Raw genomic sequence first — 20,323 nt, 5'->3', positions numbered from 1 at the left:
CAGGGACAAGGGGAAAAATGAGAATCAAGACCTATTATGTAAAGGTACAGAATCCCAATGATGAATGTAATTGTATTGTATACATAGATTGTACCAATAACCTCAATAAAAAGAAAAAAAAACTAAAAATATTAGAAGATATCCTCCAGTAAAACTATTTTAAAAGTTGCAGTAAATATATTTTAAACTCCTCCTTTAACATATTGAATATCTAGCAAAATAATATTTTGTGTCATTTAAAGAACTGAGAAACCTGGAACAGCTTTATTTTTCTCTCATTGAGTTTATTGGTACATTTTAGGTATAGAGTACAGTTACATTCATCATTGGGATCTTGTACCTTTACATGACAGGTCTTGGTTCTCATTTTTTCCCCTTGTCCCTGCCCTCCTTTCAGCTTTAATATTATTGACTGAATTTAATAAGACTGAACTTTGGATTATAGGACAGTTGTGAGCCATGGGAACAGAAAAGCTACAATCGTAGAGTGCTATACATTCTGTATAAGACTGCACAGAACTATTGCATCCCATAATACCTTCAGAGTATTCCAAGGTAAACTGCCTTTGAGACAAAAGAGTACGGCAGGTCTAAAAGATTATCTGAAGATAGTTTTCCAGAGAATATTGTCAATTCAGTGTGTATAGTTTTTTTGTATATAAGGAGACTACACACCATGAACATGGATTAACATACAAGATAAATATACCAAGATTTTGTTTATTGAAAAATCAGACTCATAATATAATGTAATTATATTTAATTTGCTATGTTCATAGGAAAATAAAACCAAAAAGAACAAACAGATTTGGAAAAGAACCAAAACATCTAGGAATGAAAAATGTAATTGAAATAAAAATCCAGTGAAAATTAACAAATAAGAGATGAGAGAATTAGTGAACTGGAAGAGAGGTCAGAGGGAATTATTTAGAAACCACAGAGGAAGAAAGAAATGTAAAATATGAGACTAAAATCAAGAGAGTTTAACATAAAATAGAATTAGATTTCCAGTGGGAAAGAAAAATATGGAGCAAAAGCTCCCCCTTCTCCTTCCTTGAGCAAGCGCATTAGTATAAGAATGATTCGATTAACTTTCAAAAAATACCAAAAGTTTTAGGATTTCTGTTCCAGGAACAGGAAAAAAATGTATTTTTAAAAATGTACCATAAAAGCATTAGTAATTTCCAAGTGGTGAAGGTGTGAAGAACAAGCAGTATTCTGCTAATTTACTCCAGTACTTATTCATAGAAATAAGAAATCATGGACATAGCAAATCATATCAGGAAAACCAGACATATGGACTTAGCAAACTTTCCAGATACAACTCCCTTGCCTGAGACATATGAAAGGAGAAGCGTTCCAAAACTGATACAGCTGCACCACCAATCTGGTCACCTGGTCATCTGCTACAAACCTCGCCTGCTCCTAGGGCTTCAGCTCAGTGCAGTTTCTCCTGCTCCTGATGCAACATGGCCCACTTCAAGCTGGCGCTTTCCAAACTGTCTGTATTCTGGACCTCTTTCATCTGACAGCTCAGCCCTGGGACCAACCGTAAGTTTGTATCAGCTTTCTGCTTTTGCTCTCTCAAAACAGCTTCTTTAAATATTTTGGCCACTTTTAACCCCTTTTAAGCCTTTTATAACCTGAATTTTGTTGTGTGAGGTTTGTGACCTATAAAATGTTGTGTTACTTGAGTGTTACAGATATTAGTAAGATTGCAATGGACTAAAAAACTTGCGATTACCTTGGTCCTGACTCTAAGCAAAATCAAGAATACTCAATTAAGACTGGTGATATCAGTGATGTTATTCAATAAGTTCTAACAGTATGGAAGGACATAAATGTGTCTGGTCTATGTAAATGCATAGCTACCTCACAACAAAAGGATTAAATTCATTTTAACGATGAAACAATTTAAAATTTGCCTATACCTGGAAGTCCACTGTCATGCTATTTGCAAGCTGGAGAACCAGGGAGACCCATGACATTGCTTAGTCCCAGTCTGTAGTTCTGAGAATCAGGTAGCTGCTGGTGCAAGTTGTGGAATTAAAGCTGGAAGGAATCAAAGTTGTGAAAGGATAGAGAAGTTGAACTCTGATGTCCGTAAGCAAGGGAGATGAAGTCCTGCCTCTACAACAGAGAGTGAATTCACCTTTCCTCTTGACTCTTTATTCTACACAGGCCCTCAACTGATTGAATTGTACCTAATTACTCTGGGTGAGGGCAGATCTTCCTTATTCAGTCCACTTATTCAAATGTCAGCCTTTTCTGGAAATACCCTTAAATATGTACCCAGAAATAATGCTTTACCAGCTATCTGGATAGCCCTTAACTCAATCAAGTTTTTAACACCTAAAGTTAATTGTAGCAAACATAATCTTGAATAGTTCACAGAGTGAGATCATAAAAATTAAAAAAGACTTTTAATGGAAAGATTATGAAAGTATCTATTGAGAATGCAATTCAAGCAGTACTTAGAAATTTTTATACGTTTTATGCTTATATTTGAAAGAAAAAAAGAATTGAATTGAGCATCCATTCCAGTAATTTAGAACATCAAAATAGTAAGATAGAACAAATGATATAATAAAGATAAGAATAAAATTAATAAAATGAAAATAAGCACAAGTGTAGAGGCACAAAAAGGCTAAATGGTTGGTCAGAAAATTTATGAAATTGGGCCAGGGATTTAGCTCAGTGGTGCTGTGCCTGCCTCATAAGCACAAGGTCCTGAGTTTGATCCCCAGTACTGCAAAAAAAAAAAAAATGAAATTGATAACTGATAATTGAGACCAGGCCCTTGAGCTAAAACCTCTTTCCCCAAATTCTCCTTTGAATTCTTTATCCCTAATCCAACCCATATCTCCTTCATGTATTTAGTTTAGACATGCCAAGATTATCAGCTGCCAAATGTTATTTTGCTTTTTTAAAAGGTTAAAGATGCTTGCCTCAGCTGTGCTTTCATAACTAAATTATTAACTGCTAAAGGGCAGACACTTTGCCTTTTATATTAAATTTGGTAAAGAGAACAGTGGAGATGTAGCTGGAGGATTTTAAAGTCTGTTTATTCCAGCTGTTTCTTGAGTTGTCTCTAAAATATCTCTCACTGGGAGTTCTCGAGCCTGTGCTGAAACACATCAAGGATTGTTGAATTTGTTTGTGCACAGCAGGACATTAAAAATACCCACTATCAGTGATTGTATCATAAGCACACTTCAGTAAGAAAAAATGCACTTCCTCATTTCTTTCTTTCATGTCACCTATTAACAGTCTTAGCAGGAGAGGAGAGGGAGAGAGAGTTGCATTTCAAAATACTCTACTTCTGTTATATTAAAATTCAGGATTTTATAATTCAGAAAAGGACACTAATAAGCTCACTTTCTTTAGATAGCTAAAGGATAAAGACCTGACTTTAGTCACCTGAGAGGTGATACTATTTTACCTTGGTAGAACATGTGCTGTGAATTGCTTTTTAAATTTTTCTCTAGGCAGGTTAGATAGGCTGTGTTTATTTGTCCTTTCCCATCCAGTTCTCTTTGTGACCACAGGCACAGATTTTGAGACCACAGGCCTGTGTTCACAATGTAATTTGTGGCCAAAGAGTCCAGTGGCCCTCATGGGAATTGGGCTTCTGAATTTGGACCAAACATTGACATTAATAAATAACTAAAGACTTCTGTAGTGACTCTGTTGTGGACTAAACAATTTCCTGCTGCTTCTGTTGATGTCAATATTACCTAGAAATTGTAAATGTTCTATGGCAGGGAAGGCTGACACCTGACTGCCAGTTTGTTCAAGTTCTCCCAGCTAAGGAATATGTAGTATGGTAGTTCAGAATTCAGAAAGCTAGCTGTTTCTCTTGTTTTGAAGGGAGTGTTTTCTCTCTTGCTACTGAGGAACATTCTCTGAACAATCATATCACTGAAAGATAAATGGCCACTAAACATAGAAGACATCTATTAATACAGGCCCCAGAACACCCTAAAAATTTCATTGTGATCTTCTTGGCCATATGAGGGTCTATTCTAACCAATATCAGATGTAAAAAGGAGACATTGCTACAGATGCTGCAGACATGAACAAAAAGAAAATGTTATGAACAGCTTTCATAATACAGGCCCTAGAACTTAAATGAAGGATGGAAAAGAAGGAGCAAGAGGTTGAAAATGGGGAGCTGTGAGCACGGAATTGATGGATAAATTATACTTGGCTGCTGCTGGTGATGAGCTATGTACATGTCTTTGTAGTGCTGGCCACAAGTTTTGGGAAGCCAGTTATCTTCTCAAGATAAGAGTTGGCCAAGTAGAATAGGGAAACAAAGGGCCAAAACCCATAAGCAAAATAACTTCTTAACGGCGTATATCCATACTCAGAGAAATTAATTTTGGCCCTGACATAATTGGCTATTTTCATTTTCTTTGCAATAATGCCAATATTTACTATTGTGTCAACTGTTAGGTGCTAGTTAGATACCAAAAGTGTTACTTTAAAAAAAGAATTAATAATCATAACATGTACCATTTCAGAAGTTGAGAGTATAACTTTTCCCATATATTTTCTCCCTGTTATCTAAAATGGATTCGAAATATATGTTACCACTTAATTGCTAACATTTGTTATCAGTTTATCATATAGAGGGATTGTCTTAAGTGGTCTCATTTGTAACTTAATTTCTCACAGAAAATCTATAAAGAACATGATATCCCCATTTTAAAGATGAGACTGCAACTTAAGTAACTTCCTGGTCATGGTGAATTTGATTTGGTCCCAAGCAGAATGACTACAAAACCCCAATTTTTAACCATTCTCCTATGCAAATGATCAATGCCTGCAATATTTTTTTTTCAGCTTTAATTGAGTTTATTGGTACATTTTAGGGATACAGTACAGTTACATTCATTGTTGGGATCTTGTACCTCTACATGACAAGTCTTGATTCTCATTTTTTCCCCTTACCTCTGCCCTCCCTTCACCCCCTCCTCCCCTCCCCATCTACAAACACTTTATTTTCATCTTTTCATTCTCTCACATTTTTTTCTTTTCCCTTTTTACTCTTTCCCTACCCATCCCACCTTCCCTACACCTTTAGCTCCTTTCTTCCCATTTCTAAATGTCAGTAATCTTATTAAGATCTTATGCATTGTTGCAGATTATTCACACCAGAGAAACTATTTGGTATTTACACATGTGTGACTTATTTATTTCACTTAGGAGTATATCTTCAATATGTATCCATTTTCCTATGAATGAATCTATTCTCTCGTTCTTTATGGCTGAGTAATATTCCATTTTATAGAAAAACCACAACTTCTTTATCCAGTTTCCAACGGATGGGCAAATAGGTTGTTTCCAAGATTTAGCTATTACAAACTGTGCCGCTATAAACATGGGTGCACATACTTCTCTGTGATATGATTCTTTTAGTTCTCTTGGAAAGATACCCAACAGAGGGATGGCTGGGTCAAATGGAACCTCCAGTCCAAGCTCTTTGAGGTATCTCCATATTGATTTCCATAGTGGTTGCACTAGTCTGCACTCCCACCAACAATGGAGAAGGGTTCCTTTCTCCCCACAACCCCGCCAACATTTGTTATTGTGTGATTTCTTGATAGCAGCCATTCTTTGTGGGGTGAGGTGGAATCTCAGTGTTGTTTTCATCTGCATCTCTCGAATGACCAGTGATGTGGAACATTTTTTCATATATTTTCTTGCTGCTTTCACTTCTTTGTATGAGAAATGTCTGTTCATTTCGGATGCCCATTTTTGGATCGGGTCTTTATATTTGGGGGGACTGATTGTTTTGAGTTCTTTATATATCCTTGATAATAGTCCTTTGTCTGAGGTACAGCTGGTAAAAATTTTTTCCCACATTGTAGATTGTCTCTTAGTTCTGCTAATGGTTTCTTTTGAAGTACAGAAGCTTTTTAGTAAGATGAGATCCCAGTTGTTGATTCTTTCTGCTAGTTCCCGTGCTACTGAGGATTTGTTCATAAAGTCTTTTCCTATACCAATGTCTTCCAGAGTTCTGCCTAACTTACTTTCCAGCAAGTTTAATGTTTCTGTTTTAATATTTAGATCTTTAATCCATTTGGATTTTAATTTAGTGCATGGCGAAAGATAAGGGTCTAATTTTAATCTGTGACAGGTTGATATCCAGTTTTTCCAACACCATTTATTAAAGAGGCTATCTTTCCTCCACTGAGGATGGTGAGCTCCTTTGTCGAAGATGAGGTAGCTGAGTACATCTGCATTTGTTTTTGTGTCTTCCAGTCTGTTCCATTGATCCTCAGGCCTATTTCTTTGCCAGTACCATGCTGATTTTATCACAGTGGCTTTGTAGTATAGTTTCAAATTGGGAATTGTTACACCTGGTGCCATGTGACTGTTGCCTATAATGGCTTTTGCTATTCTAGGTCTCTTGTGGTTCCAAATGAATTTTTGGATTCTTTTTTCTAGTTCTGTGAAATATAGTGTTGGAATTTCAATTGGCATTGCATTGAATGTATATAGCAGTTTCGGTAGTATGGCCATTTTCACTATGTTGATTCTTCCTACCCAGGAGCAGGGGATATCTTTCCATTTTTTTATATCCTCTTCGATTTCTTTTTTCAGAGTGCTGTAGTTTTCAGTGTAGAGATCTTTTGTTTCTTTTGTTAGATTGATTCCTAGATACTTCATTTTTTTGGATGCTATTGTAAAAGGAATTTTTTCCCTTATTTCTCTTTCTGTCTGTCTGTTATTTGTGTATAGAAAGGCTATTGATTTTTGGGTATTCACCTTGTATCCAGATACTTTACTGAATCTGTCAATTAAGTCTAGAAGTTTTTTGGTGGAGTTTTTTGGATCTTCAATGTAGAGTATCATATCATCAGCAAATAATGATAGTTTAACTTCTTCCTTTCCTATCTTTATTGCTTTAATTTCTTTCTCTTGTCTAATTGCTGTGGCTAATGTTTCCAGAACTATATTGAAGAGAAGTGGCGATAGTGGGCATCCTTGTCTTGTTCCTGATTTTAACATGAAGGTTTTCAGTTTTTGGCCATTCAATATGATGTTGGCTGATGGTTTTTCATAAATAGCCTTTATTAAATTGAGGTATAGACCATCTATTCCAATTTTTTGCAGGGTTTTTATCATGAATGGGTGTTGAATTTTATCAAATGCTTTTTCTGCATCTATTGAGAGGATCATATGGTTTTTGTCCTTGACTTTGTTAATATAATGTATTACATTCACTGACTTTCGTATGTTGAACCACCCTTGCATCTCTGGAATAAATCCGACTTGGTCATGATGGATGATCTTCTTAATAATCCTCTGTATTCTGTTTGCTAGTATCTTATTAAGGATTTTTGCATCTATATTCATTAAGGAGATTGGTCTGTAGTTCTCCTTTTTGGTTGTATCTTTCTCTGGTTTGGGAATCAGAGTGATACTTGCTTCCAGGAATGAATTTGGAAGTATAGCTTCTCTTTCAATTTCATTGAAAAGTTTGAAGAGTAATGGTAGTAGTTCTTCTCTAAATGTCTTGTAAAATTCAGCAGTGAATCCATCAGGGCCTGGGCTTTTCTTTGTTGGTAAGTTTTTAATTACATTTTCAATTTCACTGATTGTGATTGGGGTGTTTAAAATGTTTTTATCTTCTTCGTTCAACTTTGGTAATTCATAAGTATCTAGAAATCTGTCCATTTCTTCTGTGTTTTCCATTTTATTAGAGTACAGGTTCTCAAAGTAGGTGTTCATGATCCTCTGGATTTCTTTCGGATCTGTTGTGACTTCGCCTTTTTCATTCCTAATTGCATGGATCTGAGCCTTTTCTTTCCTTTTTTTGATAAGATTAGCTAAGGGTTTGTCAATTTTATTTATTCTTTCAAAAAACCAGCTCTTTGTTTCATTTATTTTTTGTATCGTTTTCTTAATTTCAATTGCATTGATTTCTGCTCGGATCTTTATAATTTCCTCTCTTGTTCGAGCTTTGGGTTTTTCTTGCTCTTGTTTTTCTAGGAGTCTAAGTTTCATCGTTAAGTTGTTTATTTGAGCCCGCTCTGTTTTCCTAGTGTGGGCATTCAATGTTATGAATTTTCCACGTAGAACTGCTTTCATTGTGTCCCAAAGATTCCTGTATGTTGTATTGGCATTCTCATTTATTTGTAAAAACTGTCTAATTTCTTCTTTAATTTCCTCTGTAATCCATTGATTGTTTAGGAGAGTGTTGTTCAGTTTCCATGTGCTTGTGAAGTTTCTATAGTTTCTTGTGCTATTGATGTCTAGTTTGATTGCACTATGATCTGATAATAAACAGGGGATGACTTCAATTTTTTTGCATTTATTTAGACCTGTTTTGTGAGCCAGTATGTGGTCTATTTTGGAGAATGATCCATGTGCAGCCGAAAAGAATGTATATTCTGGTTTTTGGGGGTGGAATACTCTATAAACATCTATTAAGTCCATGTGTTCCAAAGCTTGGTTCAGTTCTATTATTTCATTGTTGATTTTCTGCCTAGTAGATCTGTCAATTTGTGATAGTGGGGTATTTAAATCCCCCACTACAATTGTATTAGTGCTTATTTGGTTTTTCATGTTACTTAATATTTGTTTTATATAGTTGGGGGCATTTATATTTGGTGCATATATGTTTATGATTGTCAGCTCTTCCTCTTGAATTGTTCCCTTTACAAGGATGTAGTGTCCTTCTTTGTCTCTCTTAATGAGTTTTGGTTTGAAATTTACTTTATCTGAGAATAAGATTGCTACCCCTGCTTTTTTCTGGACTCCTGACGCATGGAGAATTGTTTTCCATCCTTTCACTTTCAGTCTATGGACTTCCTTTTGCACTAGGTGTGTTTCTTGTATACAACATATTGTTGGATTTTGCTTCTTAATCCATTCTGCCAATCTGTTTCTCTTGATTGGTGAATTGAGGCCATTAACATTGATGGTTACAACTGATATATTTTGACTTATTCTTGTCATGTTTTTGTCCATTTGTTGACTCTTTTTACTTTTTCTCCCATCTCCTTTTAGTTTCTTGCCTTGCCTATTTGATTTGGTCTGTTGGGCCTCATGTTATTGTGAATTTCGTTGTCCTTTTCTAGGATATTGTTTAGAATTCCTTGCAGTGCTGGTTTGGTGTTCATGAAATTTCTCAGGTGCTCTTTGTCGTGGAAGTATTTTATTTCCCCATCTATTTTGAAAGAGAGTTTTGCAGGATACAAAAGTCTAGGTTGGAGATTCTTTTCTTTTAGGACTTGGAATACCTCACTCCAGGCTCTCCTTGACCTAAGGGTTTGTGTTGAAAAGTCTGCTGTGATTCTAATGGGCTTCCCTTTGCATGTGATTTGTTTCTTTTCTCTTACTGCTTGTAGTATTTTGTTTTTCTGTTGGATTTCTGGAATCTTGATTATTATATGTCTAGGTGTAGATTTTTTTTGATCGTGGCTAGTTGGGGTTCTATATGCCTCACTTATCTGTATGTCTAATTCTTCCCTTCTGTTTGGGAAGTTTTCTGTCATTAATTCTGTGAAGAGCTTTTTTATATCATTTGTGTTTTCTCCTGTTTTTTCATGAATTCCTATCAGTCTTATGTTATTTTTCTTTGTATCGTCTAGGAGTTGTTGGATTGATTTCTCATGATCCCTTACTGTTTTTAATAGACCTCTTTTTTCACGGTCACTGACTGCTATCCTATCTTCTATATCTGAAATTCTATCTTCGCAATCTTTTATTCTGTTTCGTACACTTTCAATAGAGTTTTTAATCTCCTGGATATCTGTTTGAATCTGTTTTATGGATTCCATTTCTTTCCTCTGTTGGGCATTCATTGTTTCCATGTCTTTCTTATGCTGAGTCTTCATGGCTTCTATCACAGTCTTGAGCTCATCTATTTTTTTCTCAGTTTCTGCTCTAGAGTCTCGAATCATGACTTCTATTTTGCTCATCATCTCTCTGGCTAGCTGGGAAATTATTTCTGATTTGAATTTTTCTAGAGCCTGATTGATCAATTTTGTTACCTCCTGTGCTATGGGCAATGCCTGCAATATTAAGATGAAAGAGAAAATGTCTTTTTCTAAAAATGGGAAAATAGCTACTCTTAGGCTATTGATAAGGCTAAATAAGATAATGTATGTAAAGTGCTTAAAATAGTGTCCAGCCCCTACTATAGTGGGCTTCAAATAGATATTACCTATCCTGATTATTGTTGGTATCTCCAAGGTGAAATTTAAGTGTTCCAAAGGCTTAGGCTTGCTTTATTTTCAAGAAACCCTGCTGAGAAGGTGGCATAATGCCTTTGGTGAATAACACACTAATTACAGGCTTGGGAGCCCAACCTGGGTGGCACTTTGAAGATGAGATTAAAGTACTAGTCTGTAACTGCCAAGTTCTCAGAAGGGCAGGGATCTCATTGTTTGACAGGCTCTCTGTTCCAGCCTTCTCTCTAAGTCATTTTCCCCAGTGATATGTTTTATAAGCATGTCAAATTTCTACTTGTTTTCTGTGCTTTTCATTTACTTTTTCTTCATCTTAGGACTGTTGGAGATTGAACACAGGGTCCTATACATGCTAAGCGTATGCTTTACTTCTGAGATACATTTATAGCTCTGTGCTTCTCAGGAAGTGAACTACTTAGTAGCTGCTCTACCACCTTCTAAAGCTAAATATTGCATTTTGTTTTAAAGAATATGCCTTATCTTTAACTTCTGAGAGTCTTGTAGCTATGATGGACTCCTTTGCTTTAGTTCCTGTATCCACACAATCAGTTTCCTTACTGGTCTAGAAAGAAATTGCACAGTGATTATTATAGACTGAAAGTTTGTGTTCCCTCCAAATTCTTATGTATAAACCTTAACTCCCAGTGTGATAATATCTGGAGATAGGGCTTTTGGGAGGTAATTGGGGTAAAATTGAAGTCATGAGTGTGGGGCCTTCATTATGGAATTAGTGCCCTCATAAGACCAGACACCACAGAACTTGTTCTTGCCCTCTCTGTGGCTTTGTGAGGACATAGCAAGAAGGCAGGCAGCCATCTGCAAGACAAGAAGGAACCCTCATCAGACTGCAGCCAGGCCTGTACCGAGTCTCAGGCTACTGGCATTTATAACTGTGAGGAAATAAATGCCTGTGGTTTAAGTCACTTTGTTCTGGCATCTTGAGCACACTGATACGTACAGTAGTTATCTCCTCAGTGGGGAGCCTGAGAAAAGAAGCATCCTGCCATGAATGTGTTCCATCTCACCTGTCTATTAATCCTCTGGTCAGAACTTGTTTTAGCTGTGTAGGAGATAACATATGAGATAGCAAGATAAGAGGCTAAATCACAATTTTAAGGATAATAGACATAGGAGACTTTTATAATAGACATAATTGTGAAAGAAGGAAAATTCCCAAACTCAGATGATGTTCTTCTGGCCTTTAAGAAAGGATTTCATTGAATGAATTTCTGCTGTTCCACCTTTGATTAACCTGGCCTTTCCTTTGATGCTTTAACTAAAGTGAACTTGGTCAGGATGTCCTTTTTCTTTAGATTTTGTGGGGTTTTTTTGTTTTTGTTTTGTTTTTTGTTTTTTTGTCAAAGTGCAAATAAGGATTTTTTTTTTCTTGAAACTTCAACATCTTTGGAAATTTAGGTCTGTGGTTTGGTTGGTTTGTGTGTACACGGATGCTTCAGTGTAATTGAAGGTGTGGTCCACAAGTGGTGGTTTTGGGAAGTGGTAGAACCTTTGAGAGCTCTGGCCTGGTAGGAGATCCCTGGTCATTGGGGGGCATGGCCTCAGAGAGTAGTGTAGGACCCCAGGCTTTCCCTCTCTCTCTGTATTCCTGCTAGAAAGTATAAGAGTTTCTATCTTCTGCACCTTCACCACGATATGATAAAGCCAGGAGACAGGGCCTTGCCAGAATTGAGCCAATGCAGGCACCATGCCCTTGAACCTCCAAAACTGTGAGTTGAATAAAATTGTCCTCTTATGTACATAGTGCTTCTTTTTCAGTCATTAATATAAAAGCTAGACAATATATAACACATATACACACAGTATATTACATACATTTGTCTGTATACATAGTTTTTCAATAAGAATATTGTATTCAGACAGAAAAAAGACTATCTTTTTGTTGCTATTTTTTCTCAATGAACAGAGTGCTGTTGCCACATCCTTCCTTTAACAAACCAAAGATAATGTCTGGCAATTAATTCTGGATATTGAATGGTAATACTATATAGGGCATGTAGTTGGCCATGGTGCAATAAAGTTTTTTAGAAAAAGGGGATCTGGGGGTAGACCTCAGTTGTACATTGCTTGCCTAACATGTGTGAGGCTGAGTTTGGGTCCCAGCACCATAAAAACAAAAATAAAAGAAACCTTTTGATATTACCATATTTGAGAGAATATGAAAATCTTAGCAGTATGAAAATCTGACACTTCCTTCTTTTATTCACCAGGTATTTCCAGTTCTCCTCCTGTGGATGTCCTTGGTCCCCTTGGGTTGAGTTGCCCAGTTTGACTGCATCTGGCCAGTGAGCTGTGATCCGCTTCAGTGCCTGAGCACTCACTTGCTAATATAACCCCCCCCAACACTATTCCAGCTTGGCAGCAACTCTGGGATTACATGAGCAGAGATCCCTGCTGACCTGAAGGTGGTAGTGTCCAAAAGATATAAACCTTTTTTAAAGCCACTTATATTTGGTGTAGGAAGTAGGATTTGTTGTTGTTGTTGTTCCTGGAACATAATTGTGCTTATCCTAACCAACAGAATCATAGTTACAAACCTCATATACTCCCAATGGGCAACGGAACAGTAGTTACAAAGGAATGGCCTAAAAATGACCCTTGGTAGTTATCTTTATACCTTCCTGGCGGGAAAAAGTGACTAAACAATTCTTCACTTGACTGCTTTAGTTGTTGTAGAAAGTAGTTCTGTCATGTGGCTATGTCAAGTGATATTTTCATATGGTGGTAAAGAAATCATATCATGACTAAGTTGCCTCATGGATTTTGCTTAGCGACCAGCACAGACAGTCACAGTGGCCCTAACCATTTATAGACTGATAGGTGTTAAGAATCCCAGGGTGATGATCTAGGCCAGATGGGATATTTAAGCAGCTTTTCACAGGTTGTCAATTTCATGGGTATCTGTGGGTTCACTTATGTTTGCTTATTATTAATCCATGTATTTTTGTAAGCCTGCAGGAGAAAAGGGAAAAAAAAGAACTTCACATTGGGTCGTATTAAGAGATCATGTGGAGAGTTTGAACTTTGTAATCTTTTTTTCTTTCTTTTCATTTTCACAACTATCCTTTGTGGTAAATACAGTTTACCCTTCTCATTATCACCTTGATCAAGATCACACAGGCATAGCTGGGACTTAAATTCAGAAAGCCCAAAGCCGACGGTAGTGCTGTGATCCCCAAGCTTTCCTGTTTCTGGAATGAGAGGGAATAGAGTGCTGAGCACACATGCGACAATCTTTTTGTCATTTGGGAACTGGGGGAATCTGAGAAGTGAGCCCAGCAAAGAAGAAGGAAATAGCATTTGGAGCACAAACGCAGCGTGTGGAAGGCCTGAGCGTTGTAGTAGTCGTGTTGTAGGGTCTTAAAGACAACCACCCTGGCTAGAGCCTCATGAGCAGGAGGAGCAGTGAAACTGTGCAGGTAGGTGTCCTTGTTAAGGAGAAGAAATCACAGCATTGAGGTGAATAGGTTTTTTATATGTACAATATCTTATAAGAAAGTTCATGAGACTATTGACCTGATATGCAGATATCAAGTAAAATCTAAATCATAATCTGACTCTTAATATTTCTTTCACTTATAGTTTTCATAAAAATATTTAGCTCAGTGGTAGAGTACTTGCCTAGTATGCATGAGGCCCTGGGTTTGATCCCCAGCAGCCCGTGTGTGTGTGTGTGTGTGTGTGTGTGTGTGTGTGTGTGTGTGTGTATGTGACAGAACCTAGGGAATTGCAACCTAATGGTGTAATGACAAAGCTTCTTTTAAATATTAAGCCAAGAGCATTCATGTTAATGTGAAAAAACAGATTCCAGGGAGGACAAAGGAGCCTTTTCCTCACCTGTCATTACAAATTTAATGAAATATTTGAAGGAGTGAACTGATGAGCCTGATCGCATTGCCTCCTAAAGCTGTTGCAGGGAAAATGCTTCTGAAAAGTCATAGAATCTGGCCTTCACTAGAGGGAATGGCCCTTAGGGTAGATTTTATCTTAGTTCTGAATTAACATTTTGAGTATGTCTTAGCATTTTAATATCTCTTGCAGTATCTGTTACTTAGTGAGTTCTGGAATCTTCTGGAGGAAGGCAAGCAGAAGGGTTGGGAAGAAGGAAGGAAGGAAGGAAGGAGGGAGGACAGTGATAGAGGATCCTCAGTGTGTTTTTTCCTGAAGCACAAAACCAACAGAAGTTAGCAGCGAGCTGAGCACAGCCTGCCACTAGCCTCAAACCCCAGGTACCATCATGCTCCAAAAGGAAGATAAGATGGGTATTGGCCTTACATCTTCAAAAGTTTTCTGTGGAATCAGTCCAACTATATGACTAGTTTTTGTCTCAGGAATGTTGGTTTTTATCTAGAACAATCTGATATGAAGACAGATGAAACAAGAATAAGGAAATAGTTTATTACACATTTTTAAAATGTACTTCCTTTATATTGTTCCATTTATGTGGGTATTATATGGGTTTTATTATGATTAACTTGCTTCTTAGCAAAAAATCTGAGTTTCTCAACATCATTTCAGCAAAAATTGTTATGCTAATAATAGGAAGGGTTTTTAATTTTGCTAATTAATATGCAGCCTGGCTAACCTGATTATATGATTCTGCTAGAAACTGTGTTTAGGTCTATTAACATAGCATAATAAATTTCAAACAGGGCCGGGGATTTAGCTCAGCAATTCGGTGGCCTGCCTTGCAAGCACAAGGACCCAAGTTCAATCCCCGGTACCAAAAATAAAAAAAAAATTTTTCAAATAAATATTTTTTTTGTTGTCTTTTCCCAGTTAAAGTTTCACTGTATGTTTTTATTCAAAAATGGGGCTTTCTGTTTGTATCAAGAAAAAGTGTAAGTGTATAATTAATTTTAACTTTTTTTCTTTTGGTACCGGGGATTGAACTCAGGACCTTGGGCTTGCAAGGCAGGTGCCAGATCCAATTGTAACTATTTTTTTAAAAGTAGTTGCCATTTGGCTTTTCAAGGCTTAAAAGTGAGAACCTGGTATAGTACAAATATGAATAATTCAGTACTCTGTTCAATACGTGTTTATTAAATACCTAATATGTCACAGGGCATACATGCAGTTCTGGAGATACTGTGTAAACATAAGAGGTAAAGGCTAACACTGTTTCTACTTGTCTTCCACGTGAAACAGAGATGACCTGAGATTCAGTCCACCCTAGAGGACCCATGTTTCAAGTCTAACCTTAGTCTGTCTTCTTGCCACATGTTGCTGGGGCCAGAACAGCAGAGCTGAGGCAACTAAGTAGATAACAGAGCATTCAGAAAACTAGGGAGAGAAGACAGTCATTTTGCAGTCTATGTTCTGCAGTCTTTGCAATACAATTGATAGATTTTGCATGAAAGTAAACTGATCAACTAGTATGGTGACAGAACTGTTTGCTTTGATGCAAACCAGCTGATATATCCCACCCATACAGCACTGTATAAAAGAATGGTGTATAAAAGAATGTGTGCATATAAATGGAGCATAAACAGGGAGAAACTATCTGAAGATAGTCATATTGATTAAATTCATCAGTACGCTGTAGAAAGAGATTGAACATTCATGTCCAAACTGCACACAATTTCTAGTTTGCTGTATTTAATTTACTCATGTAAACTGTGGAATAATCTGTATATAAGGACTGATCAAAACACATGATATGTGTAAATTCAAATGTTTATTACAATAAGACACATTACTATTAATCCCTTTTAAAATATTTCCCCTCACTTTGAACACATATCCCATTGTTCTTGCCATTTTCTGAAGCAGTTCTGGAAGTTCTCTCTCATGAATGTCTCCACAAGGTGTGATCGAAAGTATGGTGAACGCTGCTCCTGAGTGCCATTCAACACAAAGGCAGGCTCATAAAAACAGAGTGTGTCCTTATCCACCTTATTCCTGGGATCTATCACCATGTGACTTCCCCCTCTTCTGCAAAGCAAAATGACCATGTAAAGGAAACATTTAAATCCATACAGGGCATTAACACGGCTATAGCAGCACAGCTAAAACCACAAAAAGGACTTCTAGAATTACTTCTAAGTGGCAAGGATGATGGGATAAGTGTGATCGAAGCAAGTGGGAGTATTTTGAGAGGAATTAATTACAATTTCTTTTTTACTGTAATATTTTTAAATGTAAACATTCACTATGTTTTTGATCACAGCATGTACATTCTCGTTTCATTGTACAAATTGAATAATTTTGAGTCTTGTCTTTGTCGTTGAAAGTTATGTATTAAAGACCATTTAGAACAAAACCCCTCAGGCGGGAGCTATAATTTATCATGCCTTCTGCTGTGTCTCTAGTATGTAGTACTGTGCCTATGTGGACCTTGTGTCATGTTGTCTGGCTGCCAAGAATTTTTGAACACTCTTTTTCTGTTTAGGAAATTACTCACCTTATGAGTCCTACTTCCCCAAAGTAGAAACCAGAAAACCAAATCTCCCAGCCTCCACTGTAGCTAAGGTAGAGGCATATTACCCAATATTCTCTGACCACATGCACCCACAAAAGGTTTCTGTTCAGAAATGAACAACACAAGGAAGCAGTCTTTTCCCCAAATCTAACTTTTCTAACATCAGGCTTTCTCCCCCAAGAAGTTTCGGTCAACATTGCCTATCCCAGGGCCAGGGATTTAGCTCAGTGGTTTGGTGGCCTTGCAAGCGCAAAGACCTGAGTTCAATCCCCAGTACCAAAAAAAAAAAAAACAAAAAAACAAAAAAAAAAGCATTGCCTATCCCTCTCCAAGTGGGCTATATTAGGTACATACTTCTCGTCTAACTACTTTCTCATTATGCTTTACCGTTGTACTATAATTACTAGCACCCTTTATTAGGTTATAATCTGCTATCTGTTTTAAATGGGAAACAAAAAATATATGTTGTATCAAACACAATACAATTCTTCTTCCTAACCACATAAAGTTAAAACAGAGTACTCTGGATGACCAGACAGCTCCCCTCAGGAGATGACTCAGGATCCACGCGTCTTGCACCTCATGGCTTCATCTGCAGTGGCTTTCAAGGGTGTCACTCTCATCTGAACCAGGCCAGAAGGCAAGGGTATGGGGAGCCATACGCTGGGGGCTCACAAGCAAGCTTGGAAGTGATGCTTCTCACTTGTGTTCATATTTTATGGCCCAGAACTCAGCTGCCTGGCTATACCTAAATCTAAAATACAGTCTAGCTTCTTCCAGGTGTGAGTACCCTAACATGAGAAAGTCATGATAAAATGTCATGCTTACCTTTTGTCCTCTTACTTGCTTCCTTTTTCCACATTTGGGAAACAAAATTACCAGCACTAAGGTTAGTACAGTTACCCTATGTAAATCACAGACAGATGTGGCTCTGGCCCGGATTCCTTTTAGTTGACTCTCCATTGCGTTTTTGCTAAGCATTTCTGTTTTAGGGACACGTATTCATTGGATAGTTATTTCTAAATGCTCTGCCTAAAATTGCTTTTATCTCCAGGCTCCCCATGTGTCAGTTTGAAAGGGAAAGTGCTTAGCAGGCAGCCTGCGTGCCACATGTGTTCTAAGCTGCTGGCACATGGAAGAGTTGGGAAGTTCCAAATCACTGCCTATTGGCCACCCATGGGCTAATGATGGAAATGTCTCTTTATTTTCCCTGCTTCTCCTGGACCTAGGTGCCTTATCAGCAGCCAGAGAGAGCTGGGAATATGACTCTGGTGCCAGGGACCTCCAGAGCCCAGACTTGCAGACTCAGTCGGGCCTACAGAAGCTGCTGGAGTATGCCGGAAGGCCTTTGCATCAGCAAGCTGCTCTTCACAAACTGCTCATACAGTCCCCACGTTTTGGCAACTCTGTAGGAGGACGCTACCTAGAGCTGGCCAACACAGTGAGTACGTTTTGCTTCAGAGGACATATCCACATGTCCTATATTTCAATACAAATATTTTAATTTTGATCTCCAGAAGACATATTGGATATTGTCTTCTTTACTGAGCTAAATCTTGTACCATTTCCAGCATTGTCAATAATGTTTAGTGCTTCAAAGCTGCTAGTCATAAAAGGACTCCGCTGTCATTATTAAGGCCAGAATAGCAAGGTATGGTGGTGCATGCCCGTAACCTCAGCACTGGGGAAACTGAGGCCAGAAGACTGCTATGAGATTAGGGCCAGCCTCGGCTACATAGAGAGTTCAAGGCCCACCTGGACTGCATAGCAAGACCCCACCTCAGGAGAAAGACCCGTGAATTCTTAAGGCTGTTTTGATGAAGTTCATAACTTGTCCAGATGTAATTACTAAAAAATCTACAATAGTTTTCTTTTTGGGGGTGGGGGTACTGGGGATCAAGCTCGGGACCTTGCATTTGCGAGGCAGGCGGTTGAACCACTGAGCTAAATCCCCAGCCCTACAACAGCTTTCTTATAATTGGAATGCTTCTATGGTACCAGGCATTATAAATTAATAGGATACACTTATTTATGCCCCCTATTTTGGAATTTACTCAATTGAAAAACAAAGAAAAAATATTATTTGAAAGTTTATTGTTTCTGCTTATCCTTTTGAACTATTTCTGTTGGAAATTATGGGACAACTTAGATTTTTTTTAAGATACTTAGAATTTTATTATGCATAGTTTAAATTTCCTATTCTTTTCTTTTCTTTTTTTCTTGGTTCTAGGAATTTAACCCAGAGCCTCAGACATGCTAAGCATGAGCTCTACCACTGAGCTATACTCCCAGCGCCCTTTTATCTCGAGATGAGTCATTACTGTGGTAACCTTTGGGTAAATAGCTATTGTCTGCCTTGGTGAGAGCTGGGGAATAAGGGCAGGTGGATGATGACCTGGGATATTTTGAGAAATATGCAGTTTACAAATAGAGATTGCTACCCAAACAGTGTGGTAAGGTAAAAAAAAAAAAACCTTGGCTTTTTGAAATTGCAGTTCAGATAGTGGAATAAGCATCCTCACCACTTTGACTTGTAGATATATTCACATTCTGCTTTGATGTCGACCTAGAAGTTTACAGACAGATGTACAACATATTTCTCAATTCAGACTTTTTGCTGAGATGTTTGAAGGAACTAACAATCCTAAGTATACTAGCAATAATTAAAACACAACAATTAGACAAATCTCAATTAAAAGATGTTCTATAAAATGCCTCGACAGTACCCTTCAAAACTATTGAGGTTTAGCTCAGTGGTACCAGGCCTGCCTTGAAAGTGCAAGGTCCTGAGTTTGATCCCTGGTATCAAAAACAAAAAAACTATTGAGGTTACCAAAAGTCAGGAAAATCTGAGAAGAGAAACTCTCCACTGTAAGCAGTCTCAGAAGGTCTGACCTAATGTTGTGTGGTGCCCTGGATGGGCTTCTGCAACAGAAAAGGAACATTAGGTAAAAACTTAAGGAAATCTGAATAAAATATAGACTTGACAATGTAACAATATTGATTCATTAACTGTGATAAGTATTGGGTAACAAGTATAAGTTGTTAATAAGTAGGGAAAATTGATGTATGAGAGCACTCTATCCTGTCTGCAACATCTTAGAAATCTAAAGGTCTTTAAAAAATAAAAAACTGAGCCAGGAATTTAGCTCAGTGGTTCCAGCACCTGACTTGCAAGCATAAGGATCTGAGTTCGATCCCTGTTACCAAAAACAAATTATTAAAACCACATACACACAAAACCACTACCATCATGTGTTTGCATCTCCGGAAGTCCACCAAAGCATCCATAGAGTTACGGCACTGTTTGTCACTTTCGCCCCTTGAGGATGATCTTGCACAGTCTGAGAACTGTACTGTTCTGCTTGCCTTGTATGCTCAGAGAACTGGGCAATTATTCACAAATCTGTATGTCATCTTTCCCTGACACGAACCTGGGTATAGGCAGTGCCTCTTAATTTGCAGCAAGGATATCCTTCCTCTGTGCTATACCAGCTAAGCCTTTCTTCCAGGTAAGCATTGCCATGGCAGCATAGGTTACAGAAAATCATTGTGCACACTGATCAAAACTTGGCGGCACCACTCTGAAGGGTTTAGGGTTTATGGATCACCAGTTTTCTGCAAGAAAACCACTACTAAAAGCTGAGGGAGTTGACTGGTTCCCTTCCTTGGTTCT

The 20,323-nt window shown here is 37.6% G+C and overlaps 1 protein-coding gene across 1 annotated transcript in view; it reads left to right on the top strand.

The window, feature by feature from the left end:
* Mcc (MCC regulator of WNT signaling pathway) overlaps window positions 1–20,323 on the top strand; it is a 349,153-nt gene that overhangs the window by 21,921 nt on the left and 306,909 nt on the right. Inside the window, exon 2 of the mRNA XM_019206068.2 lies at window positions 17,877–18,088. Within this exon, the coding sequence (XP_019061613.1) occupies window positions 17,877–18,088 (212 nt within the window). The remainder of the gene's footprint in view (window positions 1–17,876; window positions 18,089–20,323) is intronic.

This window comes from Fukomys damarensis, unplaced genomic scaffold (assembly GCF_012274545.1).
Source record: "Fukomys damarensis isolate Sample0158 unplaced genomic scaffold, DMR_v1.0_HiC HiC_scaffold_9, whole genome shotgun sequence".
In the NCBI taxonomy this organism is placed as follows: Eukaryota; Metazoa; Chordata; class Mammalia; order Rodentia; family Bathyergidae; genus Fukomys; species Fukomys damarensis.
This window is presented reverse-complemented; position numbering and strand designations above follow the sequence as displayed.